Genomic DNA, 20,409 nt, shown 5'->3' with positions numbered 1-20,409 from the left:
TGGTTATACCTCGAGTAGGCATCGAGAAAGGTGAGGGTCTCATGGCCGGCCGTAGCATCGATCAAACGGTCGATGTTAGGCAATGTGAAAGAATCCTTTGGGCACGCCTTATTGAAATATTTATAATCTACGCACATTCTTAACTTATTTCCCTTTTTGGGCACAACCACTACGTTGGCCAGCCATTCGGGATACTTTGCCTCTCTGATAGACCCTATTTTAAGGAGTTTTGATACCTCATCTTTGATGAATGCGTGTTTTACTCGGACTGGGGTCTTCTTTTTTACTTCACCAGTTTAAACCTGGGGTCGACACTCAATCGGTGGATGGTTATTTCCAGCGGGATTCCTGTCATGTCTAAATGGGACCAAGCAAAACAGTCGATGTTGTTAATAAGGAATTGAATGAGTTTTTCCTTGAGTTTGAGGGTCAATCCCATTCCCAGGTATACCATCCGATCTGGGAGATGCTCAATCAAAACATCTTGCTCCAGCTCTTCAATTGTCGATTTTCTTGCATCCGATTCTTTGGGGGCGACGAAAGTTTGAGGAGCGAGGAAATCTTCTTCATCATCCTCGGGGGTTTGTATGATCCTAGACTTACCCGAGGCAGAGTGTATGGGGCTTGGTGCCTCTTGGTAAACTTCAAACATTTCTTTTACCGCATGTTGTTCACCATATATGGTTGTTATGCAATCTTTCGTTGGAAATTTTATCATCTGATGTAGAGTTGACAGCACCGCCCTCATGTTGTGTATCCACGGCCTGCCAGGCAATGCGTTGTACCTTATGTCACCAATAATGATGTGGAACTTGGTATTCTGAACTGTACCGGACACATCAACCGAGAGGATGATCTCTCCCTTCGTTATTTCGCCAGCCATATTGAAGCCATGGAGGACCCAGGAGGCGGGTATCACTTGGTTGAGCAACCCGAGCTGTTCCACTACCTTTGACCTGATTACGTTGGTCGAGCTGCCTGGATCCACAAGTACATGTTTAATTTGAACGTTGCTTAAAAGGAATGAAATTACTAGTGCGTCATTATGTGGTTCTGCCAAGGTCTCGAGGTCCTCCTCGCTGAATGTGAGGGTGTCTTCGGTCATGCGGTCTCGGATCGGCCCCTCGATTGTAGTGGATAGTTTTGGCCGTTTGATCACGGGTCCTTAGGGAATGTTGGTCCCGCCAAAAATCATATGAACGACATGCCGATGAATCTTTCTTTTTGCCCAGGTTGGGTGTTTTCGAGTTTCCCGCTGAGCTTCTCGGCGCGCTTCCTGGTTAATGTGAGGATTGGCGATAACGTCTCGGGCGGCGCACGAGGTCGTATCCTTGGGAATCGGCTCCGGTGTGTTCTCAACGTTTTCGTAGTGGCACACCAGCACCTGGAACATCTACACCATTTTCTCTGTGGTTCTCAAGATTGTTGTTTACTGAGTCAGACATTTTAACCGGAAATGAAAGATCTTGGGCAATAAAAAGCGTGAAAGATAACTTGTGTTATGTAGTTAAACCAGCAAGAAAATAATCACTATTATTTTTAGCCCCACGGTGGGCGCCAAACTGTTTACCGTAAAAATGGTAATAACAATTAAATTTGATTTAGTGGTTCTAAAAATACGTGATCTATTTTTATGCTAGTCGTTAGGCAGTAAATGCTATGTGAAAGACTAAGAAACGAAATAATAGCTTAAGAACGAGGTGTTAATCAAACCAAATCGCTGTCAATTGGGGCCTCGAGCTTGCCTATTCGAGGGCCACGGGGTCGAGCCTGAAACTCGACTGGGAGTAATCGAAGGCAGTCGATGATGAATAATAGTTATAAATAGATCAAAGGAGGCTCTTTATGGTCAATAATAAGCAATAAATGATGAAAAATAAATAGAACACAATAAATATGAGCAATAAATGAGATAACGAGACCAAGAGAAAGTGTTAGAGAGCAGAGAGAATGTTTTTGTATGTCTAGTGTGGAGCAACAAAACCCTCCAAAATAACAAGGATCCCCTTTATATAAGAGGGGGAATCCCAACATAGTACAAGTGCATTAATTACAAAGATATGGGAATGGGACAGCTAGTTGACACCATGATTCGGGTCAGAACTTAGGAGTGTGATCGGAATGTGTTTTGGAGGTACGGAGTAGATTTAGGCTTGAATTGGCGAAATTGGAATTTTGGCGTTTTCCGGTTGGTAAGTGAGATTTTTATATAGGGGTCAGAATGGAATTCCGGGAGTCGCAGTAGGTCCGCTGTGTCATTTGGGATGTGTGTGCAAAATTTTAGGTCATTCGTACGTGGTTTGATAGACTTTTTGATCGAAAGCGGAATTTGGAAGATTTTGGAATTCTTAGGCTTAAATCCGATGCAAATTTGGTGTTTTGATGTTGTTTTGAGCGTTCTAAAAGATGGAACAAGTTTGAATGATGTTATGGGATAGGTTGGCATGTTTTGTTGAGGTCCTTAGGGCCTCGGGTGAGTATCGGGTGGTTAAACGGATCATTTCAAGTTGAGAAAAATTGCAGCAAATCTGTTGTGAGTGTTGTAGACTTTTGGCCTTCGTGTTCGCGAGTGGGCCCTCGCGTTCATGAAGGGTTAAGATGGGAAGCTGTGAAGTTGGCATTCGCGTTCACGAAGGAGTTCTCGTGATCATGAAGGGTTGAGCTCAATGTTTATCGCGTTCGCGTGTGTTTAGTCGTGTTCGCGTAGAGGAAAAGCTAGTAGCTGGGTCCAGGTCAGATTAGTCTTCGCGTTTGCGAATGGGTGGCCGCGTTCGCGAGGAGTTGTGAAGCTAAAGGTTCATGTTCGCATGCGTTGGGTCGCATTCGCGATCAAGGGAAGATTGGTCAACTCAAATTTTTGCTTCGCGAACGCGAGGCATTGACCGCGTTCATGATGAAGGATTTTTAAGTGATGGGCAGAATGTTTAAAAGACCCATTTTCGCGATTTTGGGTCTAAGTTCCTCCATTTTTGGGCGACTTTGAAGCTTTTTGAAGAGGATTGAAGAGGGAATCAAGGGGGAACACTTGGAGGTAAGATTTATGGACTTAATACTCACTCCTAACGTGATTCCTACCTAATTAATCATGGAATTTGTAGAATTTAAGCCTAAATATTGAAGAACTAGGGCTTGTAATTGGAGACCTAGAATTTGGTATTTGAGTGGTCATTTGTGGTTGGATTTTGGTGCTTTTGATATGAATGAACTCGGGGAGTTATAAGGAGTCTATTGATGTAAATTTTATCGGATTCCGAGACGTGGGCCCGGGGGTCGGGTTTGGCCAATTCCGGGATTTGTGTTGTAATTTGATTTCTTTTGAGTGGGTTTTGTTCCTTTAGCATATTTTGATGGTTTTGCAGTGATTTTGGTTAGATTTGGAGCATCCAGAAGCTGATTCGAGAGGCAAAGACATCGCGGGCTAGAGTTTGGACCGGATAGAGGTGAGTAATGATTGTAAATGTTGTCCTAAGGGTATGAAACCCCGGATTTCACATCGTTGTATTGTATTGAGATGACGCACACGGTAGATGACGAGTGTGGGGTCATTCACTGTTGGGGATTGTGACTTAGTCCGTCCCGAATTACTGTTTTACTACATATTTGATTGAAAATTGTTTTCTATCATCATGTTTTGGGCTGAATACCATATTTGGGCCTCGTGCCAACTATTTTGGACCTTTAGGGGATTTTTACTACTATTCCTCACTGTTTTGACTTTATACGTGTACTCAGTCATGCTATAGTCTAGTGTTTTTATAAGTCAGCCATGTTTACTCTGTTTTGACATCTTAAATGATATTTTGAGTTGACCATCATATTTTACTGTGCCTGGGTGACTTTTAGAGATTTCTGACTGAGTAGGGCCGAGGGCCTGTGTAGGGGTATGCATTCGAATCGTTTTATCGATAAATCGAATCAATTATTTGTTAGCGGTTTATCGATTTATTGGTTTCGATTTCGAAATTTTCCTTATTGAGTTATCGATTTTGATTTCGATTTTGTCCTCTTCGATTATCGGTTTATCAATAAACCGATAAGATATACTAAAAAGAGAAAAAAAATACCCTTATTCTATAATACCCTTTCCTTTACCCTAAATCCCTAACCCTATTATTTCCTCTACCACATTTAAGGAATGATCATATTTAAAGCTCAAGGGAATGAAGTTCAAATTAATGGAAAACAGAATTAGCTGTGATGATGTATTTTGTTTTGTTTTTTATACCGTTGGAGTATTAGTGGCATACATTTGATCCCTTACTTTAGTTTCGTTGCATGTGCTTCTTGACACAATTTTTATGTTATAAACGGTGTTCGTTTTATTTTAGCTTCTTTTTGTCCATATTAGTTAGGCGTGTTTATAGCGATATACTTTTCGGAGAATCCCGCAAATTTTCTTATTGGTGTAATCGATAAATGAATCGATAAGCCCCAAAAATCGATAAATCGAAATGGAAAAAATCGAAATCTTATTGAAACGTTAACGATAAGCATATGTACAAATCGATAATCGATAAGTAATAATCGATAAGGGTCAAAATCGAATCGATAAATCGAATGCACACCCCTAGGCCTGTGTTGTGAGTTGATAATAGGATCGGGCTGCATGCCGCAGCAGTGTTGTACTGATTTATGATTATAAGGCCGAGGACCCGAGTTGTTATGCCACGAGGTGGATTAATATGAGGCCGAGAGCCTATTGATTATGCCACGAGATGGCTTGATATTGCACTTGGATCGTAAGGGTCCCCTCCCGGAGTCTGTACACCCCCTAGTGAGCGCAGGTACCCAGTGTGATATGTGATATAGCGTGAGGGGCTGAAGTTGTTCCACATTATTGCCTGAGGGGCTAATTTCTATTGGTATTGTGTCCGAGGGGCTGATTTTATGTGTTTATCTTTTCTCGCTGCTTTTCATTCACTTGTTTAACTGTTAAAAGATGTTTTAAAGAGGTATCTACTGAACTGAGGTGTTTTTACAAGTTTTCACTGTTTTATTGGATTGTATTGATTTTATACTGCCTCTTTATAGCATGTTGTTGTGTTTTACGTTATTTCTTATCTCTCAGCTGCTTTTACTTTTATTACTCACTGAGTTGGAGTACTCACATTACTCCCTGCACCCTATGTGCAAATATAGGATCCTCGGGTCCTACTAGCGATGGTTGATTGCTTCCAGCAGGCTATTTGTAGATCACTAGGTAGCTGATCGGCGTTCATAGCCCAGTGTTTCTCCCTCTTATCTTTATTTTTCCTTGTACTGGATTCTGTAATAGACTGTGTAGTCCCTTTTTCCATACTCTTAGACTTATGTCAGATGCTCATGACTGGTGACACCCCGATGTCGGGCTGTGTTTATTTTCGCAAATGTTTTATCTCACTTTTATTTTGGGATTTATAGTATGTTAATGACTTAATTTGTATTATTATACTGCTAAAATTAAATTGGGTGTTGTGTCGGCTGGCCTTGTTTCATGATAGGAGCCATCATGTCCGGGTTCGGAGTTAGGGTCATGACAAGTTGGTATCAGAGTCTAGGTTACATAGGTCTCATGAGTCATTAGTAGGTTTAGTAGAGTCTCGCGGATCGGTATAGAGACGTCTATATTTATCCTTGAGAGGCTGTAAAACCTTTAGGAAAAACTTCATATTCTTGAAATTCTTGTCGTGTGAATCTATTGGTCTGAGTACTAAACTTCTATTATTCTATTCTCTAATAGATGGTGAGGACACGAGCGACTGGTCAGGATGGACGACCACTAGTACCCCCAACTGTGGCCACTAGAGGCCGAGGACACGGTCGAGGTCACAGTAGGGGTAGGGGTGTAGCTCGCACAGTAGCTAGGGTAGCACCTGTAGATCCACCAGCCGCCCCAGTTCAGGATCAAGTCCCAGTTGTGGACGCTCCAGTAGCACCAGCTTAGGCACTAGCTATGCCCATTGTGATTTCAAGTCTTCAGGAGGCCCTGGCTCCGATTCTATCAGTATGCACTGGCCTAGCTTAGGCGGTCTTAGTTACTACAGCCGTTGCTACTTCTCAGGCGGGGGGAGGCACTCAGACTCCCGCCGTTCGTACACCTGAGCAGGTCGTGCAGGGACTTCAAACACCGAAGGAACATCCAGCCCATCCGGTTGCAGCTGCTCAGGACTATGTAGCTCCTGTCATGCCAGAGGACGAGCAGTGCAGGTTGGAGAGGTTTGGTAGACTTCTGCCTCTGACTTTCAGTGGTGCAGAGGGCGAGGATGCCCAGGGTTTCTTGGATAAGTGTCAGATGATTCTTCATACAACGGGTATTCTGGAGACCAGCGAGGTCGCTTTCACTACTTTTTAGTTTTCTAGAGCTGCCTTCACTTGGTGGGAGGATTATGAAAGGCGTAGGCCTGTTGATGCAGCACCCCTTACCTGGCAGCAGTTCTCCGTTCTCTTTTTGGAGAAGTATGTGCCATAGTCTTGCAGAGAGGAGCTGCGTAGGCAGTTCGAGTGGTTGCTTCAGGGAGAGATGACTATCACAGAGTATGAGATGAGGTTTTCGAAGTTAGCTCGTCATGTTGTTTGGTTGGTTCCTACGGAGAGAGAGAGAGGATTAGGAGGTTCGTTAATGGCCTTATGTATCAGCTTCGGATTCTCATGACCACGGAGAGGGTGTCTAGTGCTACTTTTGAGGAGGTTGTTGACATCGCCTATGAGATTGAGTCAGTTCGTCGCCAGGAGCGAGATGAGAGAGAGGACAAGAGGCTTCGAGAATTTGGCAGTTATGGTGGTGCTCTTTCGAGAGGCCAGTTTCAGCACAGTAGAGGACGTTCATTCAGGCATGCTCAGCCAGCTCACCCAAGTCATCGTGGGGCATCATCAGGTAATGGTTCTCACAGTTCTCATCAGGTCCAGTCATCACTTAGTGCCCTTCCAGCTTACAGTTCGTCCCGTGCTCTATCAGTTCAGAGTTGTTCTTATGCCAGGTGTATCTACTAGTCATTCCGGTGCTAGGGGTTCCCTTCAGTCCCTGTCTCCAACACCCGGGAGTTGCTATGAGTGTGGAGAGATGGGTCATATGTGGAGGCAGTGTCCTCATCGTCTTGGGGGTTCATCTCAGCAGAGGAGTCAGCCATCGGCTTCAGCGCTAGTTACTTTACCACGACCCACCCACCCAGCTAGGGGTGGGGTCAGTCAGCTAGGGGTCGCCCTAGAGGGGGAGGTCGATCAGGTGGCGGTTAGGCTTGTTTCTATGCACTTCCATCTAGACCCGATGCTATTGCTTCAGACGTCGTGATCACAAGTATTGTCTCAGTCTGCCACAGATATGCCTCTGTATTATTTGATCCCGGTTCCACTTATTTTTATGTGTCATCATACTTTGCTCGTTATTTGGATACGCCCCGTGAGTCTCTTATTTTGCCTATTCGTGTATCTACTTTGGTGGGCGATACTGTTGTTGTAGACCGTGTATACCGGTCATGTGTGGTGACTATTGGGGGTCTGGAGACCCGAGTGGACTTTCTGTTGTTATGTATGGCAGACTTCGATGTTATATTGGGCATGGATTGGCTATCTCCGTGTCGTGCTATTTTGGACTATCACGCTAAGATAGTGATATTGGCTATGTCGAGTGTGCCACAGATTGAGTGGCGAGGTTCGACTGATTATGTTCCCAGTAGGGTGATTTCATTCTTGAAGACCCAGCGTATGGTTGGGAAGGGTTGTCTTTCTTACTTAGCCTTTGTGAGGGATGTCGGTGGAGAGACTCCTAGTATTGATTCATTTCCTGTTGTGAGAGATTTTCCCGATGTTTTTCCTGTAGACCTGCCAGGCATGCCACCGGACAGGGATATTAATTTCAGTATTGACCAGGTGCCGGGAACTCAACCCATCTCTATTCCACCGTATCGTATGTCACTAGCGAAGTTGAAGGAGTTAAAGGAGCAGCTTCAAGAACTCCTTGATAAGGGGTTCATTCGACCTAGTGTGTCACCTTGGGGTGCGCTTGTTCTATTTGTGAAGAAAAAGGATGGCATTATGAGGATGTGCATTGATTATAGGCAGTTGAACAAAGTAACAATTAAGAACAAGTATCCTCTGCTTCGTATTGATGATTTATTTGACCAGCTTCAAGGAGCGAGGGTGTTCTCCAAGTTTGATCTTCGTTCAGGTTATCACCAGTTGAAGATCAGGGACTCGGATATTCTTAAGATGGCTTTCAGGACCCGATAAAGTCATTATGAGTTCTTGGTGATGTCTTTTGGGCTGACCAATGTCCCAGCAACGTTCATGCATTTGATGAACAACGTGTTCCGGCCTTATCTCGACTCGTTTGTCATAGTTTTCATTGATGATATTCTGGTATATTCGCGTAGTCAAGAGGAGCACGCGGAGCATTTGAGAGTTGTGTTGTAGAGATTGAGGGAGGAGAAGCTTTATGCAAAGTTCTCCAAGTGTGAGTTTTGGCTCAGTTCAGTGGCCTTCTTGGGGCACGTGGTGTCCAGCGAGGGTATTCAGGTTGATCCGAAGAAGATAAAGGTGGTTCAGAGTTGTCCCAGACCGTCCTCAGCCATAGAGATTTGCAACTTTCTTGGTTTGGTGGGTTATTACCGCCGGTTTGTTCAGGGATTCTCATCTATCGCATCGCCCTTGACCAAGTTGACTCAAAAGAGTGCTCTATTTAGGTAGTCGGATGAGTGTGAGGAGAGCTTTCAGAAGCTCAATACCGCCTTGACCGCATCTCCAGTGTTAGTTTTGCCATCAGTTTCAGGTTCATATACCGTGTATTGTGATGCTTCGAGAGTTGGTATTGGGTGTGTATTGATGCAGGAGGGTAGAGTTATTGCTTACGCTTCTCGTCAGTTGAAACCCCATGAGAAGAACTACCCTATTCATGATTTGGAGTTACCTGCCATTGTTCACGCGTTGAAGATTTGGAGTCATTATTTATATGTTGTATCTTGTGAGGTGTTTACTGATCATCGTAGCCTCCAACACTTGTTCTAACAGAAGGATCTCAATTTGAGGCAGTGGAGATGGTTGGAGTTGTTAAAGGATTATGATATTACTATCTTGTACCATCCGGGGAAGGCCAATGTAGTGACTGATACCTTGAGTAGGAAGACGGTGAGTATGGGTTGTTTGGCATATATTCCAGTTGGTGAGAGACCTCTTGCAGTTGATGTTCAGGCCTTGGCCAATCAGTTTGTGAGGTTGGATATTTCGGAGCCCAGTCGGGTATTGGCCTGTGCGATTTCTCGGTCTTCCTTATATGATCGCATCAGAGAGCGCCAGTATGATGATCCTCATTTACTTGTCCTTAAGGACAGAGTTCAGCACGATGATGCTAGAGGTGTGACTATTGGTGATGATAGGTTGTTGAGGATGCAGGACCGGATATGTGTGCCCAATGTAGATGGCCTTCGTGAGTTGATTCTGGAGGAGGCCCATAGCTCGTGGTATTCCATTCATTCGGGTGCCGTGAAGATGTATCAGGATCTAAAACAGCATTATTGGTGGAGGAGAATAAAGAAGGACATTGTGGGTTTTGTAGCTCGGTGTCTCAATTGTTAGCAGATGAAATATGAGCATTAGAGACCGGGTGGCTTGCTTCAGCATTCCAGAGTGGAAGTGGGAGCGGATCACCATGGACTTTGTAGTTGGGCTCCCATGGACTTTGAAGAAGTTCGATGCTATTTGGGTGATTGTGGATCGGCTGACCAAGTCCGCACACTTAATTTCTGTGTGTACTACCTATTCTTCAGAGTGGTTGGCAGAGATCTATATCCGGGAGACTGTTCGTTTGCATGGTGTCCCAGTTTCCATCATTTTAAATAGGGGCACTCAGTTTACTTCATAGTTTTGGAGGTCTGTGTAGCGAGAGTTAGGTACTCAGGTTTAGTTGAGCACAGCTTTTCACCCTTAGAGGGAGGGGCAGTCTGAGCGTACTATTCAGACATTGGAGGACATGTTGCGCGCTTGTGTCATTGATTTCGGAGGGACATAGGATCAATTTCTACCACTCGCAGAGTTTGCTTATAACAACAGCTACCAGTCGAGTATTCAGATGGCTCCATATGAGGCTTTGTATGGGAGGCGGTGTAGATCTCCAGTTGATTGGTTTGAGCCGGGTGAGGCTAGGCTATTGGGGACAGACTTGGTGCAGGATGCATTAGAAAAGGTGAAGGTAATTCAGGAGAGGCTTCGTACAGCGTAGTCGAGACAAAAGAGTTATGCTGACAGGAAGGTTCGGGATGTGTCCTATATGGTTGGTGAGAAGGTTCTATTGAAGGTTTCACCCATGAAGGGAGTTATGAGATTTGGGAAGAAGGGTAAATTGAGTCCCCGGTTCATTGGGCCTTTTGAGGTGCTTCGGAGGATTGAGGAGGTAGCTTATGAGCTTTCTTTGCCACCCAACTTGTCGAGTATGCATCCGGTATTTCATGTTTTTATGCTCCGAAAGTATATTGGCGATCCGTCTCATGTTTTGGATTTCAGCACGGTTCAGTTAGATGAGGATTTGACTTATGATGTGGAGCCAGTAGCCATCTTGGAGCGTCAGGTTTGAAAGTTGAGGTCAAAGGATATAGCTTCAGTGAAAGTGCAATGGAGCGGTCGGCCCATGGAGGAGGCTACCTGGGAGACCGAGCGGGAGATGCGAAGCAGATATCCTCACCTATTTGAGGCTTCAGGTATGTTTCTTGACCCGTTCGAGGACGAATGTTTGTTTAAGAGGGGGAGGATGTAACGACCCAGCCAGTTGTTTCATGAGTTACCACTCTGTTTTCCCAATTTCTGCTTCTTATTGCTTTGTTTATCGGTACTATGTGTTATTGGGTTGGTTGGCCCCGGTTCGGAGAGGTTTTGATAAGGTTTGAGACACTTAGTCTCTTTTGAGTAAGCTTAAGTTGGAAAAGTCAACCGGATGTTGACTTATGTGTTAAAGGGATCGGATGTGAGTTCCGATGGTTCGGATAGCTTCGGGAGGTGATTTGGGATTAGAGTGTGTTTGGCTAAGCTTATAAGCTGGTCAAACTAGCTTATAAGCTGGTCAAACTAGCTTATAAGCACTTTTCAGCTTATCTACGCGTTTGTAAAGTTAAAAGTGCTTATAAGTCAAAAATAAGGCAAAAGCCATAAGCTGGTCACCCCCAGCTTATGGATTTTTAGCTTATAATCACTTTAAGTTTGACCAAGATTTTTACATTTTATCCTTAAAATATTCTTTTTTAGAACAAAACTCCTGCATCGATACTCACTGCCTCAAGTATTCAACCTAAACTCCCCCTCCCCCTTCCTCCCCCCTCCTTCGAGTCTGCAATTCTCATTGATTATTTAAGATAAGCAAATTCTCTATTCCTTTGCATATTTATATCTATGTGATAGTGTATTAATCTTTGAACTGTATGTAATAAATGAGGACATATCAAATTTTTGTTGTATTGCTTTCTAAGTGTTGTGGTGATGAAGACAATGTTTGTTTCTCTCCAAATATTTTATCCTATTTAGGTTTATTTTTTATTGAGAAATTTTTGTCAATTTATTAATTATTATAACTTATGATTATATGCTTATCATAAAATAAATTATATTTATCAGAAAAATTATCTTATCTAAGCACAGTTATATTTAAAATAAAATGATAAAAAGAATATTTTGTATTTGAATCGATCTGGAATCTAAAATTTTGAAAAAATATACACCCTTATAAGTGTAAATAGTTCCAAGGTCATTTAAGTCATTTTAACAAAAAAAGAGCTTTAAGCACTTTTTTATTAAATACTGCAGCAATATATTATCAATTTCAGCACTTGTACCCAAACATGTAACTGCTTATTTATTAAATCGGTTTCAGCACTTAAAAGTTCTTTTCAACACCTAATGCTTATCAGCTAATCCAAACGGGCTCTAAGGAGCGTGATCAGAATATGTTTTGGATGTGCGGAGTAGATTTAGGCTTGAATTGGCGAAATTGGAATTTTAGCGTTTCCCGGTTGGTATGTGAGATTTTGTTATAGTGGTCGGAATGGAATTCCGGGAGTTGCAGTAGGTTCGTTGTGTCATTTGGGATGTGTGTGCAAAATTTTAGTTCATTCGGACGTTGTTTTATAGACTTTTTGATCGAAAGCGGAATTTGGAAGATTTTCGAATTCTTAGGCTTGAATCCGATGGAAATTTGGTGGTTTGATGTTGTTTTGAGCGTTCCAAACGTTGGAACAAGTTTGAATGATGTTGTGGGATAGGTTTGGTTGAGGTCCCGAGGGCCTCAGGTGAGTTTCGGATGGTTAAACGGATCATTTCAAGTTGAGAAAAATTGTAGAAAATCTGCTGTGAGTGTTGCAGACTTTTGGCCTTCGCATTTGCAAAGGGTTAAGATGGGAGGCTGTGAAGTTGGCCTTCACATTCGCGAAGGAGGTCCCGCGATCGTAAAGGGTTGAGCTCAATGGTCATCGCGGTCACGTGTGTTTAGTCGTGTTCGCATAGAGGAAAAGCCAGCAGCTGGGTCTAGGTCAGATTAGTCTTCGCGTTCGCGAATAGGTGGCCACATTCGCGAGGAGTTGTGAAGCTAAAGGTTTGCATTTGCATGCGTTGGGTTGTGTTCGCGATGAAGGGAAAATCGGTCAACTCAAATTTGTGCTTCGCGAATGCGAGGCGTTGATTGCGTTCGCAATGAAGGATTTTTAAGTGCTGGGCAGAATGTTTGAAAGACTCATTTCAGCGATTTTGGGTCTAAGTTCCTCATTTTTCTTGCGATATTGAAGCTTTTTGAAGAGGATTGAAGAGGGAATCAAGGGGGAACACTTGGAGGTAAGATTTATGGACTTAATATTCAATCCTAATGTGATTCCTACCTAATTAATCATGGAATTTGTAGAATTTAAGCCTAAATATTGAAGAACTAGGGCTTGTAATTGGAGACCTAAAATTTGAGATTTGAGGGGTCGTTTGTGGTTGAATTTTGGTGCTTTTGATATGAATGAACTTGGGGGTGATAAGGAGTCTATTGATGTAAATTTTATCGGATTCCAAGACGTGGGCCCGGTGGTCGGGTTTGGCCAATTTCGGGATTTGTGTTGTAATTTGATTTCTTTCGAGTAGGCTATGTTCCCTTAGCATATTTTGATGGTTTTGCACTAATTTTGGTTAGATTTGGAGCATCCGGAGGCCGATTCGAGAGGCAAAGGCATCACGGGCTAGAGTTTGGACCGGATAGAGGTGAGTAATGATTGTAAATGTTGTCCTGAGGGTATGAAACCCCGAATTTCACATCGTTGTGTTATATTGAGATGACGCACATGCTAGATGACGAGCGTGGGGTCGTGCACTGTTGGGAATTGTGACTTAGTCTGTCCTGAATGACTGTTTTACTGCGTATTTGATTGAAAACTGTTTGCTATCATCATGTTTTGGGCTGAATAACATATTTGGGCCTCGTGCCAACTATTTTGGACCCTTAGGGGATTTTTACTCCTATTCCTCACTGTTTTGACTTTATATTTGTACTCAGTCATGCTATATTCCACTATTTTTATGACTCAGCCATGTTTACTCTGTTTTTACATCTTAAATGATATTTTGAGCTGAGCATCATATTTTACTGTGCCCCGAGTGGCTTTTAGAGATTTCTGACTGAGTAGGGCCGAGGGCCTGTGTTGTGAGGTTATTGTGGGATCGGGCTGTATGCCGCAGCAGTGTTGTACTGATTTATGATTATAAGGCCGAGGGCCTGAGTTGTTATGCCACGAGGTGGCTTGATATGAGGCCGAGAGCCTATTGATTATGCCACGAAATGGCTTGATATTGCGCTTGGGCCATAAGGGGCCCCTCCCGGAGTCTGTACACCCCCAGTGAGTGCGGGTACCTAGTGTGATATGTGATATAGCCCGAGGGGCTGAAGTTGTTCCATGTTATTGCCCGGGGGGCTGATTTCTGTTGGTATTGTGTCCGAGGGGCTGATTTTATGTGTTTATCTTTTATCGCTGCTTTTCATTCACTTGTGTAATTGTTAAAAGATGTTTTAAAGAGGTATTTACTGAATTGAGGTGTTTTTACAAGTTTTCACTATTTTATTTCATAGCATTGATTTTATACTACCTCTTTATAGCATGTTGTTGTGTTTTACGTGATTTCTTATCTCTTAGCTTCTTTTACTTTTATTACTCACTGAGTTGGAGTACTCATATTACTCTTTGCACCTATGTGCAAATATAGGAGCCTCGGGTCCTGCTAGCGAGGGTTGATTGCTTCCAGCGGGCTATTTGGAGATCACTAGGTAGCTGCTCGGCGTTCGCAATCCAGTGTTTCTCCCTCTTATCTTTATTTTTCCTTGTACTGGATTCTGTAATAGACTGTGTAGTCCTTTTTCCATACTCTTAGACTTATGTTAGATGCTCATGACTGGTGACCCCCCGATGTCGGGCTGTGTTTATTTCCGCAAATGTTTTGTCTCACTTTTATTTTGGGATTTATAGTATGTTAATGACTTAATTTGTATTATTATAACTGCTAAAATTGAATTGGGTGTTGTATCGGCTGGCCTTGTTTCACGATAGGCGCCATTATGACCGGGTCTGGAGTTAGGGTCGTGACAATCAGCCCTAGTTGTGCGCCTTGGGAACTCCCAATCTTTCCATAATAGCCGATGGTCTGTATTGTCCTGAGGTCGAGCGTCATTAGCCCTCGAGGGTGAGCCTCGACCCTAGTTTCGAACCTTGTGAAATATGTTTATGAACTATCATAATGACGGAAAATTGGACCCTCCGATTTTACCGTATACAAGAAGATACAAAGTTATATTTTCTAAAAGAAAACCAAAAATTCGCTCTATTTCAAAAATTTAAAAGGATATATATATATATATATATATATATATCACAGCAATGAAATGAGATCAAAAATATAATTACAACGGATACTATTTCGGGCCTTGGGTGACGTGATAGGCCTTCACTCTCTAGGTGCCGCAAATGGTTTCTCGCTGTTACATAAAGCACACTGTAGGTATTATTAAAGGAGCTTTCTGTCAAAAAGAAAATAGAAGGAACTATACGCTAAAAAAAAAAAAAAAAATAAGAAAAGGTAAACGGAAATACCGAGGCAAAGGAAATTCATTGGTTTTGGCCTCTGAATATGAATTTTGAGTCCCTGACTTTCTTTTTACTGGAAGCAGTAGGACGATCGATGTATCTAATTTTTGGAATGAATTAATTAAAATATTAATTTTAGTAATTTATTTAAAATAATATGTCGTATTATAGAACTACATAAAAAAAGTAATATGCATAATATAATATTATATGATTAAAATATTTGAAATTCGCAATGCCAAAGTTGGTAGAAATGGAAGTATTGCTAACGCATTACATTGAAATTATGAACAGAAAAAAACCTATTCATTAACAAAAGAAATGTTTCACTAATCCAAAAAGTGTCAAATCACACTAATTCCTTCATTTTCGTTCATAATAATCAACCTAAAAGAGTTCTCTATTTTATTTTTTATGTCCAAAAATCTGGTGGTGTTTTTTTGTGAGTTCTAGCTAATATATAGTCCTAATTAAATTTTGTTGGGGTTTTAAGCATTAATATGGCTTAAAAGAGGGTGAATGAAAAATGGAGGGAAATGAAATTTTTAAGTGAAGCTTTAAGGTCCCCCCCCCTTCTCCCTCGACAAAGGGATATTGTCCCATATTGGAAGAGGAAGAAGTTTTTGATGGGTATATAAGCTATTGCACTTCTTCTAGCTCTTAAAGAGTTGAGAAGAAGGCAAGTCTCGCGTCGTCGTCGTCGCTCGCTCGGCTTCGATCAAATGATTAATTGATTTTGTTAATAGTAAATATTAAATCCAACGAAATATTAAACATTATCCGTTTTCAGTTTTTCAGTTGTGTAACTGAAAATTAACCTCCCTCTTTAATTCCCGATTTATTATTGCATAAATTAACTTTTGTTCGTTTACATTTTCTGTTTATATGTTATTTCATCTTTTCCAGAATTAGTTTACAACTACAGTTTGCTAACAAGCTTAAGAAATTTTAATCTATTTTCTGTATTTGTGTTATACTTATTGCTCTGGAAACTAAAACCTTTGTGGTTTTTTTACTCCCGTTTTGGAGATTAAAGACTTTGTGGCGATTTTCTACTCCAGTTTTAAACGTTTATTTTTGTCATTCTTTTACAGAAATGACGAATGACAACGAAAACCAAGTTGTTCCGATAGTGGCTGCCAATGCGTCAACAAGCCGAACATCGGCATTTGCACCGGCAAAAAAACTCAAAAAAAAATTCGAGATTGATTTCAAGCGGTGTCAGCAGAAGATGTTCTTCTACTTGACTACTTTAAGTCTACAGAAGTTCATTAAGGAAGATGTTCATGTTCTGCCTGATGAAACTCCAGAGAATGAACGCTTTCTTGTGATTGAGGCGTGGAAGCATTCTGATTTTCTGTGCAAGAATTATGTTCTTAGCGGACTGGAGGACGATCTGTATAATGTCTACAGTGGCGTGGAAACGTCAAAAGAATTGTGGACTGAGCTTGAAAAGAAATACAAAACTGAAGATGCCGGGTTAAAAAAATTCATTGCCGCTAAGTTTTTGGATTACAAAATGGTAGATAGCAAGTCTGTTATTACCCAAGTCCAGGAATTGCAAGTGATTATTCACGATCTCCTTGCTGAAGGTATAAGTCGAATTAATACTGATGTTGAAAGTAGTAATTTTAGTATTTTTACTAACAGAATTTTCATTGAAGGTCTTGTCAACAATGAAGCATTCCAAGTAGCAATGATGATTGAGAAGTTGCCTCATTTGTGGAAGGACTTCAAAAACAACTTGAACAAACGCAAGGAGATGTCGCTTGAATATCTCATTGTTCGGTTGAGAATTGAAGAGGACAACAAAGCAACTAAAAAGAGAGGCTGTGGAAACTCAATAATAATGGGAGCAAACATTGTTGAGGATACTTCTCAAAATAAGAGAAAGAGGAAGCATGCTTCTGGACCGAAAAGCAACCCAAGCAAGAAGTGGTTCAAGGGAAATTGCTACAACTGTAGGATAGCTAGACACAAATCTACGAAGTGTCGTACTCCGAAGAAAGACAAGAAGAAGGGTCAAGCAAACATGGTTGAAAAACATGAAGATGTTGATGACTTATATGTTATGCTTTCTGAATGCAACCTAGTAGGAAATCCTAAGGAGTGGTGGATTGATTCTGGAGCCACTCGCCATATTTGTGATGTTAGGGAAGCTTTTTCTACATATGCTCTTGTTGGACCCCGAGACGCTTTCTATGGAAAATGCTGCAATGGCCAAAATTGAAGGATGTGGGAAGATATTTCTGAAAATGACTTCTGGCAAGGTGGTGACTTTGAACAACGTCTTTCATGTTCCCAAAATTAGGAAGAATTTAGTGTCTGTTGTACTTCTTATTAAGAATGGTTTTAAGTGTATTTTTGTATCCGATAAGGTTGTAATAAGTAAGAACAAAATGCTTGTAGGAAAAGGTTACCTCATTGAGGGCCTTTTCAAGCTGAATGTAATGGTTGTTAAGAATAATAATAAAATTTCAGCTTCGTCTTACTTACTTGAGTCAAATAAATTATGGCATATACGTTTGGGTCATGTCAATTATACAACCTTGCGGAAAATAATTAACTTGGAAGTATTGCCAAAGTTTGAATGCGACAAATTAAAATATCAAATATATGTTTAATCTAAGTATGTTAAACATCCTTATAAGTCAGTTAAAAGGAATTCAAATCCTTTAGACTTAATTCACACAGATATTTGCGACATGAAGTCAATACCATCTCGCGGTGGAAAGAAGTATTTCATAATTTTTATTGACGATAGTACTCGATGTTTCTATGTTTACTTACTTAATAGTAAAGATGAATCAATAGACGCCTACAAGCAATACAAAAATGAAGTTGAAACACAACTTAACAAGAAAATCAAAATGATAAGAAGTGGTAGTGGTGGTGAATATGAATCTCCTTTTGAACAAATATGTTTAGAATATGTAAATATTCATCAAACAACGGCCCCTTACATGCCCCAATCCAATGAGATTACGGAAAGAAAGAATCGTTCATTAAAGGTAATGATGAATGCATTGTTGATAAGTTCTGGTTTGCCACAGAAATTGTGGGAGGAAGTCGTTCTTACGGATAACCGAATACTAAGTCGAGCACCCCATAGCAAAACACAATCCATTTCATATGACAAATGGAAATGAAGGAAGGCCAACTTGAATTATTTTAAAGTGTGGGGGTGTTTGGCAAAAGTGCAAGTTCCTAAACCTAAAAGGATAAAAATAGGACCGAAATCCGTTGATTGTATTTTTATAGGATATGCGACCAATAGTAAAGCATATCGATTTCTGGTTCATAAATCAGAAAATCCCGACATTCATAATAATACAGTTATAGAATCAGATAATGTTGAGTTCTTTGAAAATATATATCCGTACAAAAAGGAATGTGAGTCGATTGGTGAAGGATCTAAACGACCTCGGGAAGAAACAAAAGAAAGTACATTTAATCAGGAGGATCCAAGATGTAGTAAATATCAAAGAATATCAACTTTATTGGGACCAGATTTTGTGACTTTCTTATTGGAAAATGAGCCTCGAACATTTAAAGAAGCTATGTCTTCTTTGGAATCATTATTTTGGAAAGAGGCAATCAATAGTGAAATAGAATCCATATTGAACAACCATACATAGAAATTGGTTGATCTTGCTCCTAGAAATAAACCTTTGGGTTCTAAATGGATTTTTAAGAGAAAAATGAAAGATGATGGCACTATTGATAAATTTAAGGCAAGACTTGTAGTCAAAGGGTATAGACAACGAGAAGGTCTTGACTACTTTGACGCATACTCTCCAGTTACAAGAATTATGTCCATACGAATGTTAGTAGCATTAGCTGCAGTGTATGGTCTTGAAATTCATCAAATGGATGTTAAGAAAGCCTTCTTGAATAGAGATTTGGAGGAAGAAATCTACATGGAACAACCTGAAGGGTTTGTGGTTCCAGGTAAAGAAAAGAAGGTATGTAGACTTGTTAAGTCCATTTACGACCTAAAACAAGCACCCAAACAATGACATGCAAAATTTGATCAAACAATATTGTCAAATAGTTTTAAGATAAATGAATGTGATAAATGTGTGTACATTAAAAATGTTCCAAATTACATAGTCATTGTTTGCTTATATGTGGATGATATGCTGATAATGAGTAATGGCATTGCCAACATAAATGCTACTAAGCGTATGCTAACTAGCAAGTTTGATATGAAGGATTTGGGAGTTGCTGATTTAATTTTGGGGATTAAGATTCATAAGACTCCTCAAGGTATGGCACTGTCACAATCTTATTATATTAAGACAATACTTGAAAAATTCAAGCACTTAGGGTTTAAAATTGCAAACACTCCAATTGACGTGAATCTTGCATTAGCAAAGAACAAAGGCCAAAGCATATCACAATTGGACTATGCTAATGTATATCATGAATTGTACACGATCAGATATAGCTTGTGCTATAAGTAAATTAAGTCGATACACGAGCAATCTAGTTCAATCTCATTGGATGGCAATGAAACGAGTTTTGGGATATTTAGAACATATCCAGGGCTTTGCTTTGTACTACAGTAAATATCCTTCAGTGATTGAGGGTTATTATGATGCAAATTGGATTACCGGTTCAACTGATTCTAAGTCCACAAGTGGATATATATTCACTATTGGTGGAGGAATGGTATCTCGGAAATCGTCCAAACAAACTTGTATTGTCCGATCTACAATGGAGGCTGAGTTCATAGCCTTGGATAAAGCTGGTGAATCACAGTTACTTATCTGATTGTAAATAGATAAACTTTTAAAATTTGTGGCTTAATAAATCATTAATTACTTGTCTAATTGTAAATTAATTCATTAAAGTTAAAGTAATTGTTTTAAAAATAAATTATTTTTAAATGAAAAGTAATATTCATTTTGGAATTAACTAAAAAAATAAGAGTGTCACACAAATTAAAATGGTAAGAATACATTATTTTGTACTTTCTGGTTTAACGAGCTTTCTTGGGGCTGTTCGGTGTGAGCACGTGATTTTTGCCCTATATGAGTTATTCTCATATATTCAAGAAAATAAATTTTTCCATTATTTGCAATTTCGTAGATTTTCGTAGCATTTTTTTGTTATTGGTTGCATTTGTCTGTGCATGTTTATTTTATTTAATTCATGAAAATACAAAAATACATTGCATTTGCATTTAGGATCTAATCTTACATTCTTGAATTAATTAGTAATTTAGTGTTTTATAAAAATGGAAAAATCACAAAAAATAACTTATTTTTGCATTTTAAATTTTTAGTTTCGAATTTTGGGAGTTTTTTTTTAATTTGGTATTTAATTAGTTGTGGTAATTATTATT

General features: G+C 40.3%; 1 protein-coding gene across 1 annotated transcript; it reads left to right on the top strand.

Annotated features, from left to right (window-relative positions):
• Positions 1 to 18,883: 18,883 nt before the first annotated feature.
• LOC138887848 (secreted RxLR effector protein 161-like) lies at positions 18,884 to 19,835 on the top strand. The gene is made up of 3 exons (XM_070169638.1): positions 18,884 to 19,024; positions 19,274 to 19,328; positions 19,504 to 19,835. Exons 1-3 carry the CDS (start codon positions 18,884 to 18,886, stop codon positions 19,833 to 19,835), a joined length of 528 nt encoding a protein of 175 aa, XP_070025739.1.
• The last annotated feature ends 574 nt before the right edge of the window (positions 19,836 to 20,409 follow it).

The sequence above is a fragment of the Nicotiana sylvestris genome, chromosome 3 (genome assembly GCF_000393655.2).
Source record: "Nicotiana sylvestris chromosome 3, ASM39365v2, whole genome shotgun sequence".
NCBI lineage: Eukaryota > Viridiplantae > Streptophyta > Magnoliopsida > Solanales > Solanaceae > Nicotiana > Nicotiana sylvestris.
The sequence above is the reverse complement of the archived record's forward strand: the minus strand, read 5'-3'. Positions and strand labels throughout refer to the sequence as shown.

What these genes read in the sequence shown, in the direction of transcription:
- LOC138887848 (XM_070169638.1), top strand. Translation starts at nt 18,884, where the DNA reads ATGTTAGTAGCATTAGCTGCAGTGTATGGTCTTGAAATTCATCAAATG. An exon ending in TTCCAGGTAAAGAAAAGAAG is followed by an intron (nt 19,025 to 19,273) that starts GTATGTAGACTT and finishes TTTGATATGAAG; the next exon opens with GATTTGGGAGTTGCTGATTT. An exon ending in GATTCATAAGACTCCTCAAG is followed by an intron (nt 19,329 to 19,503) that starts GTATGGCACTGT and finishes GTACACGATCAG; the next exon opens with ATATAGCTTGTGCTATAAGT.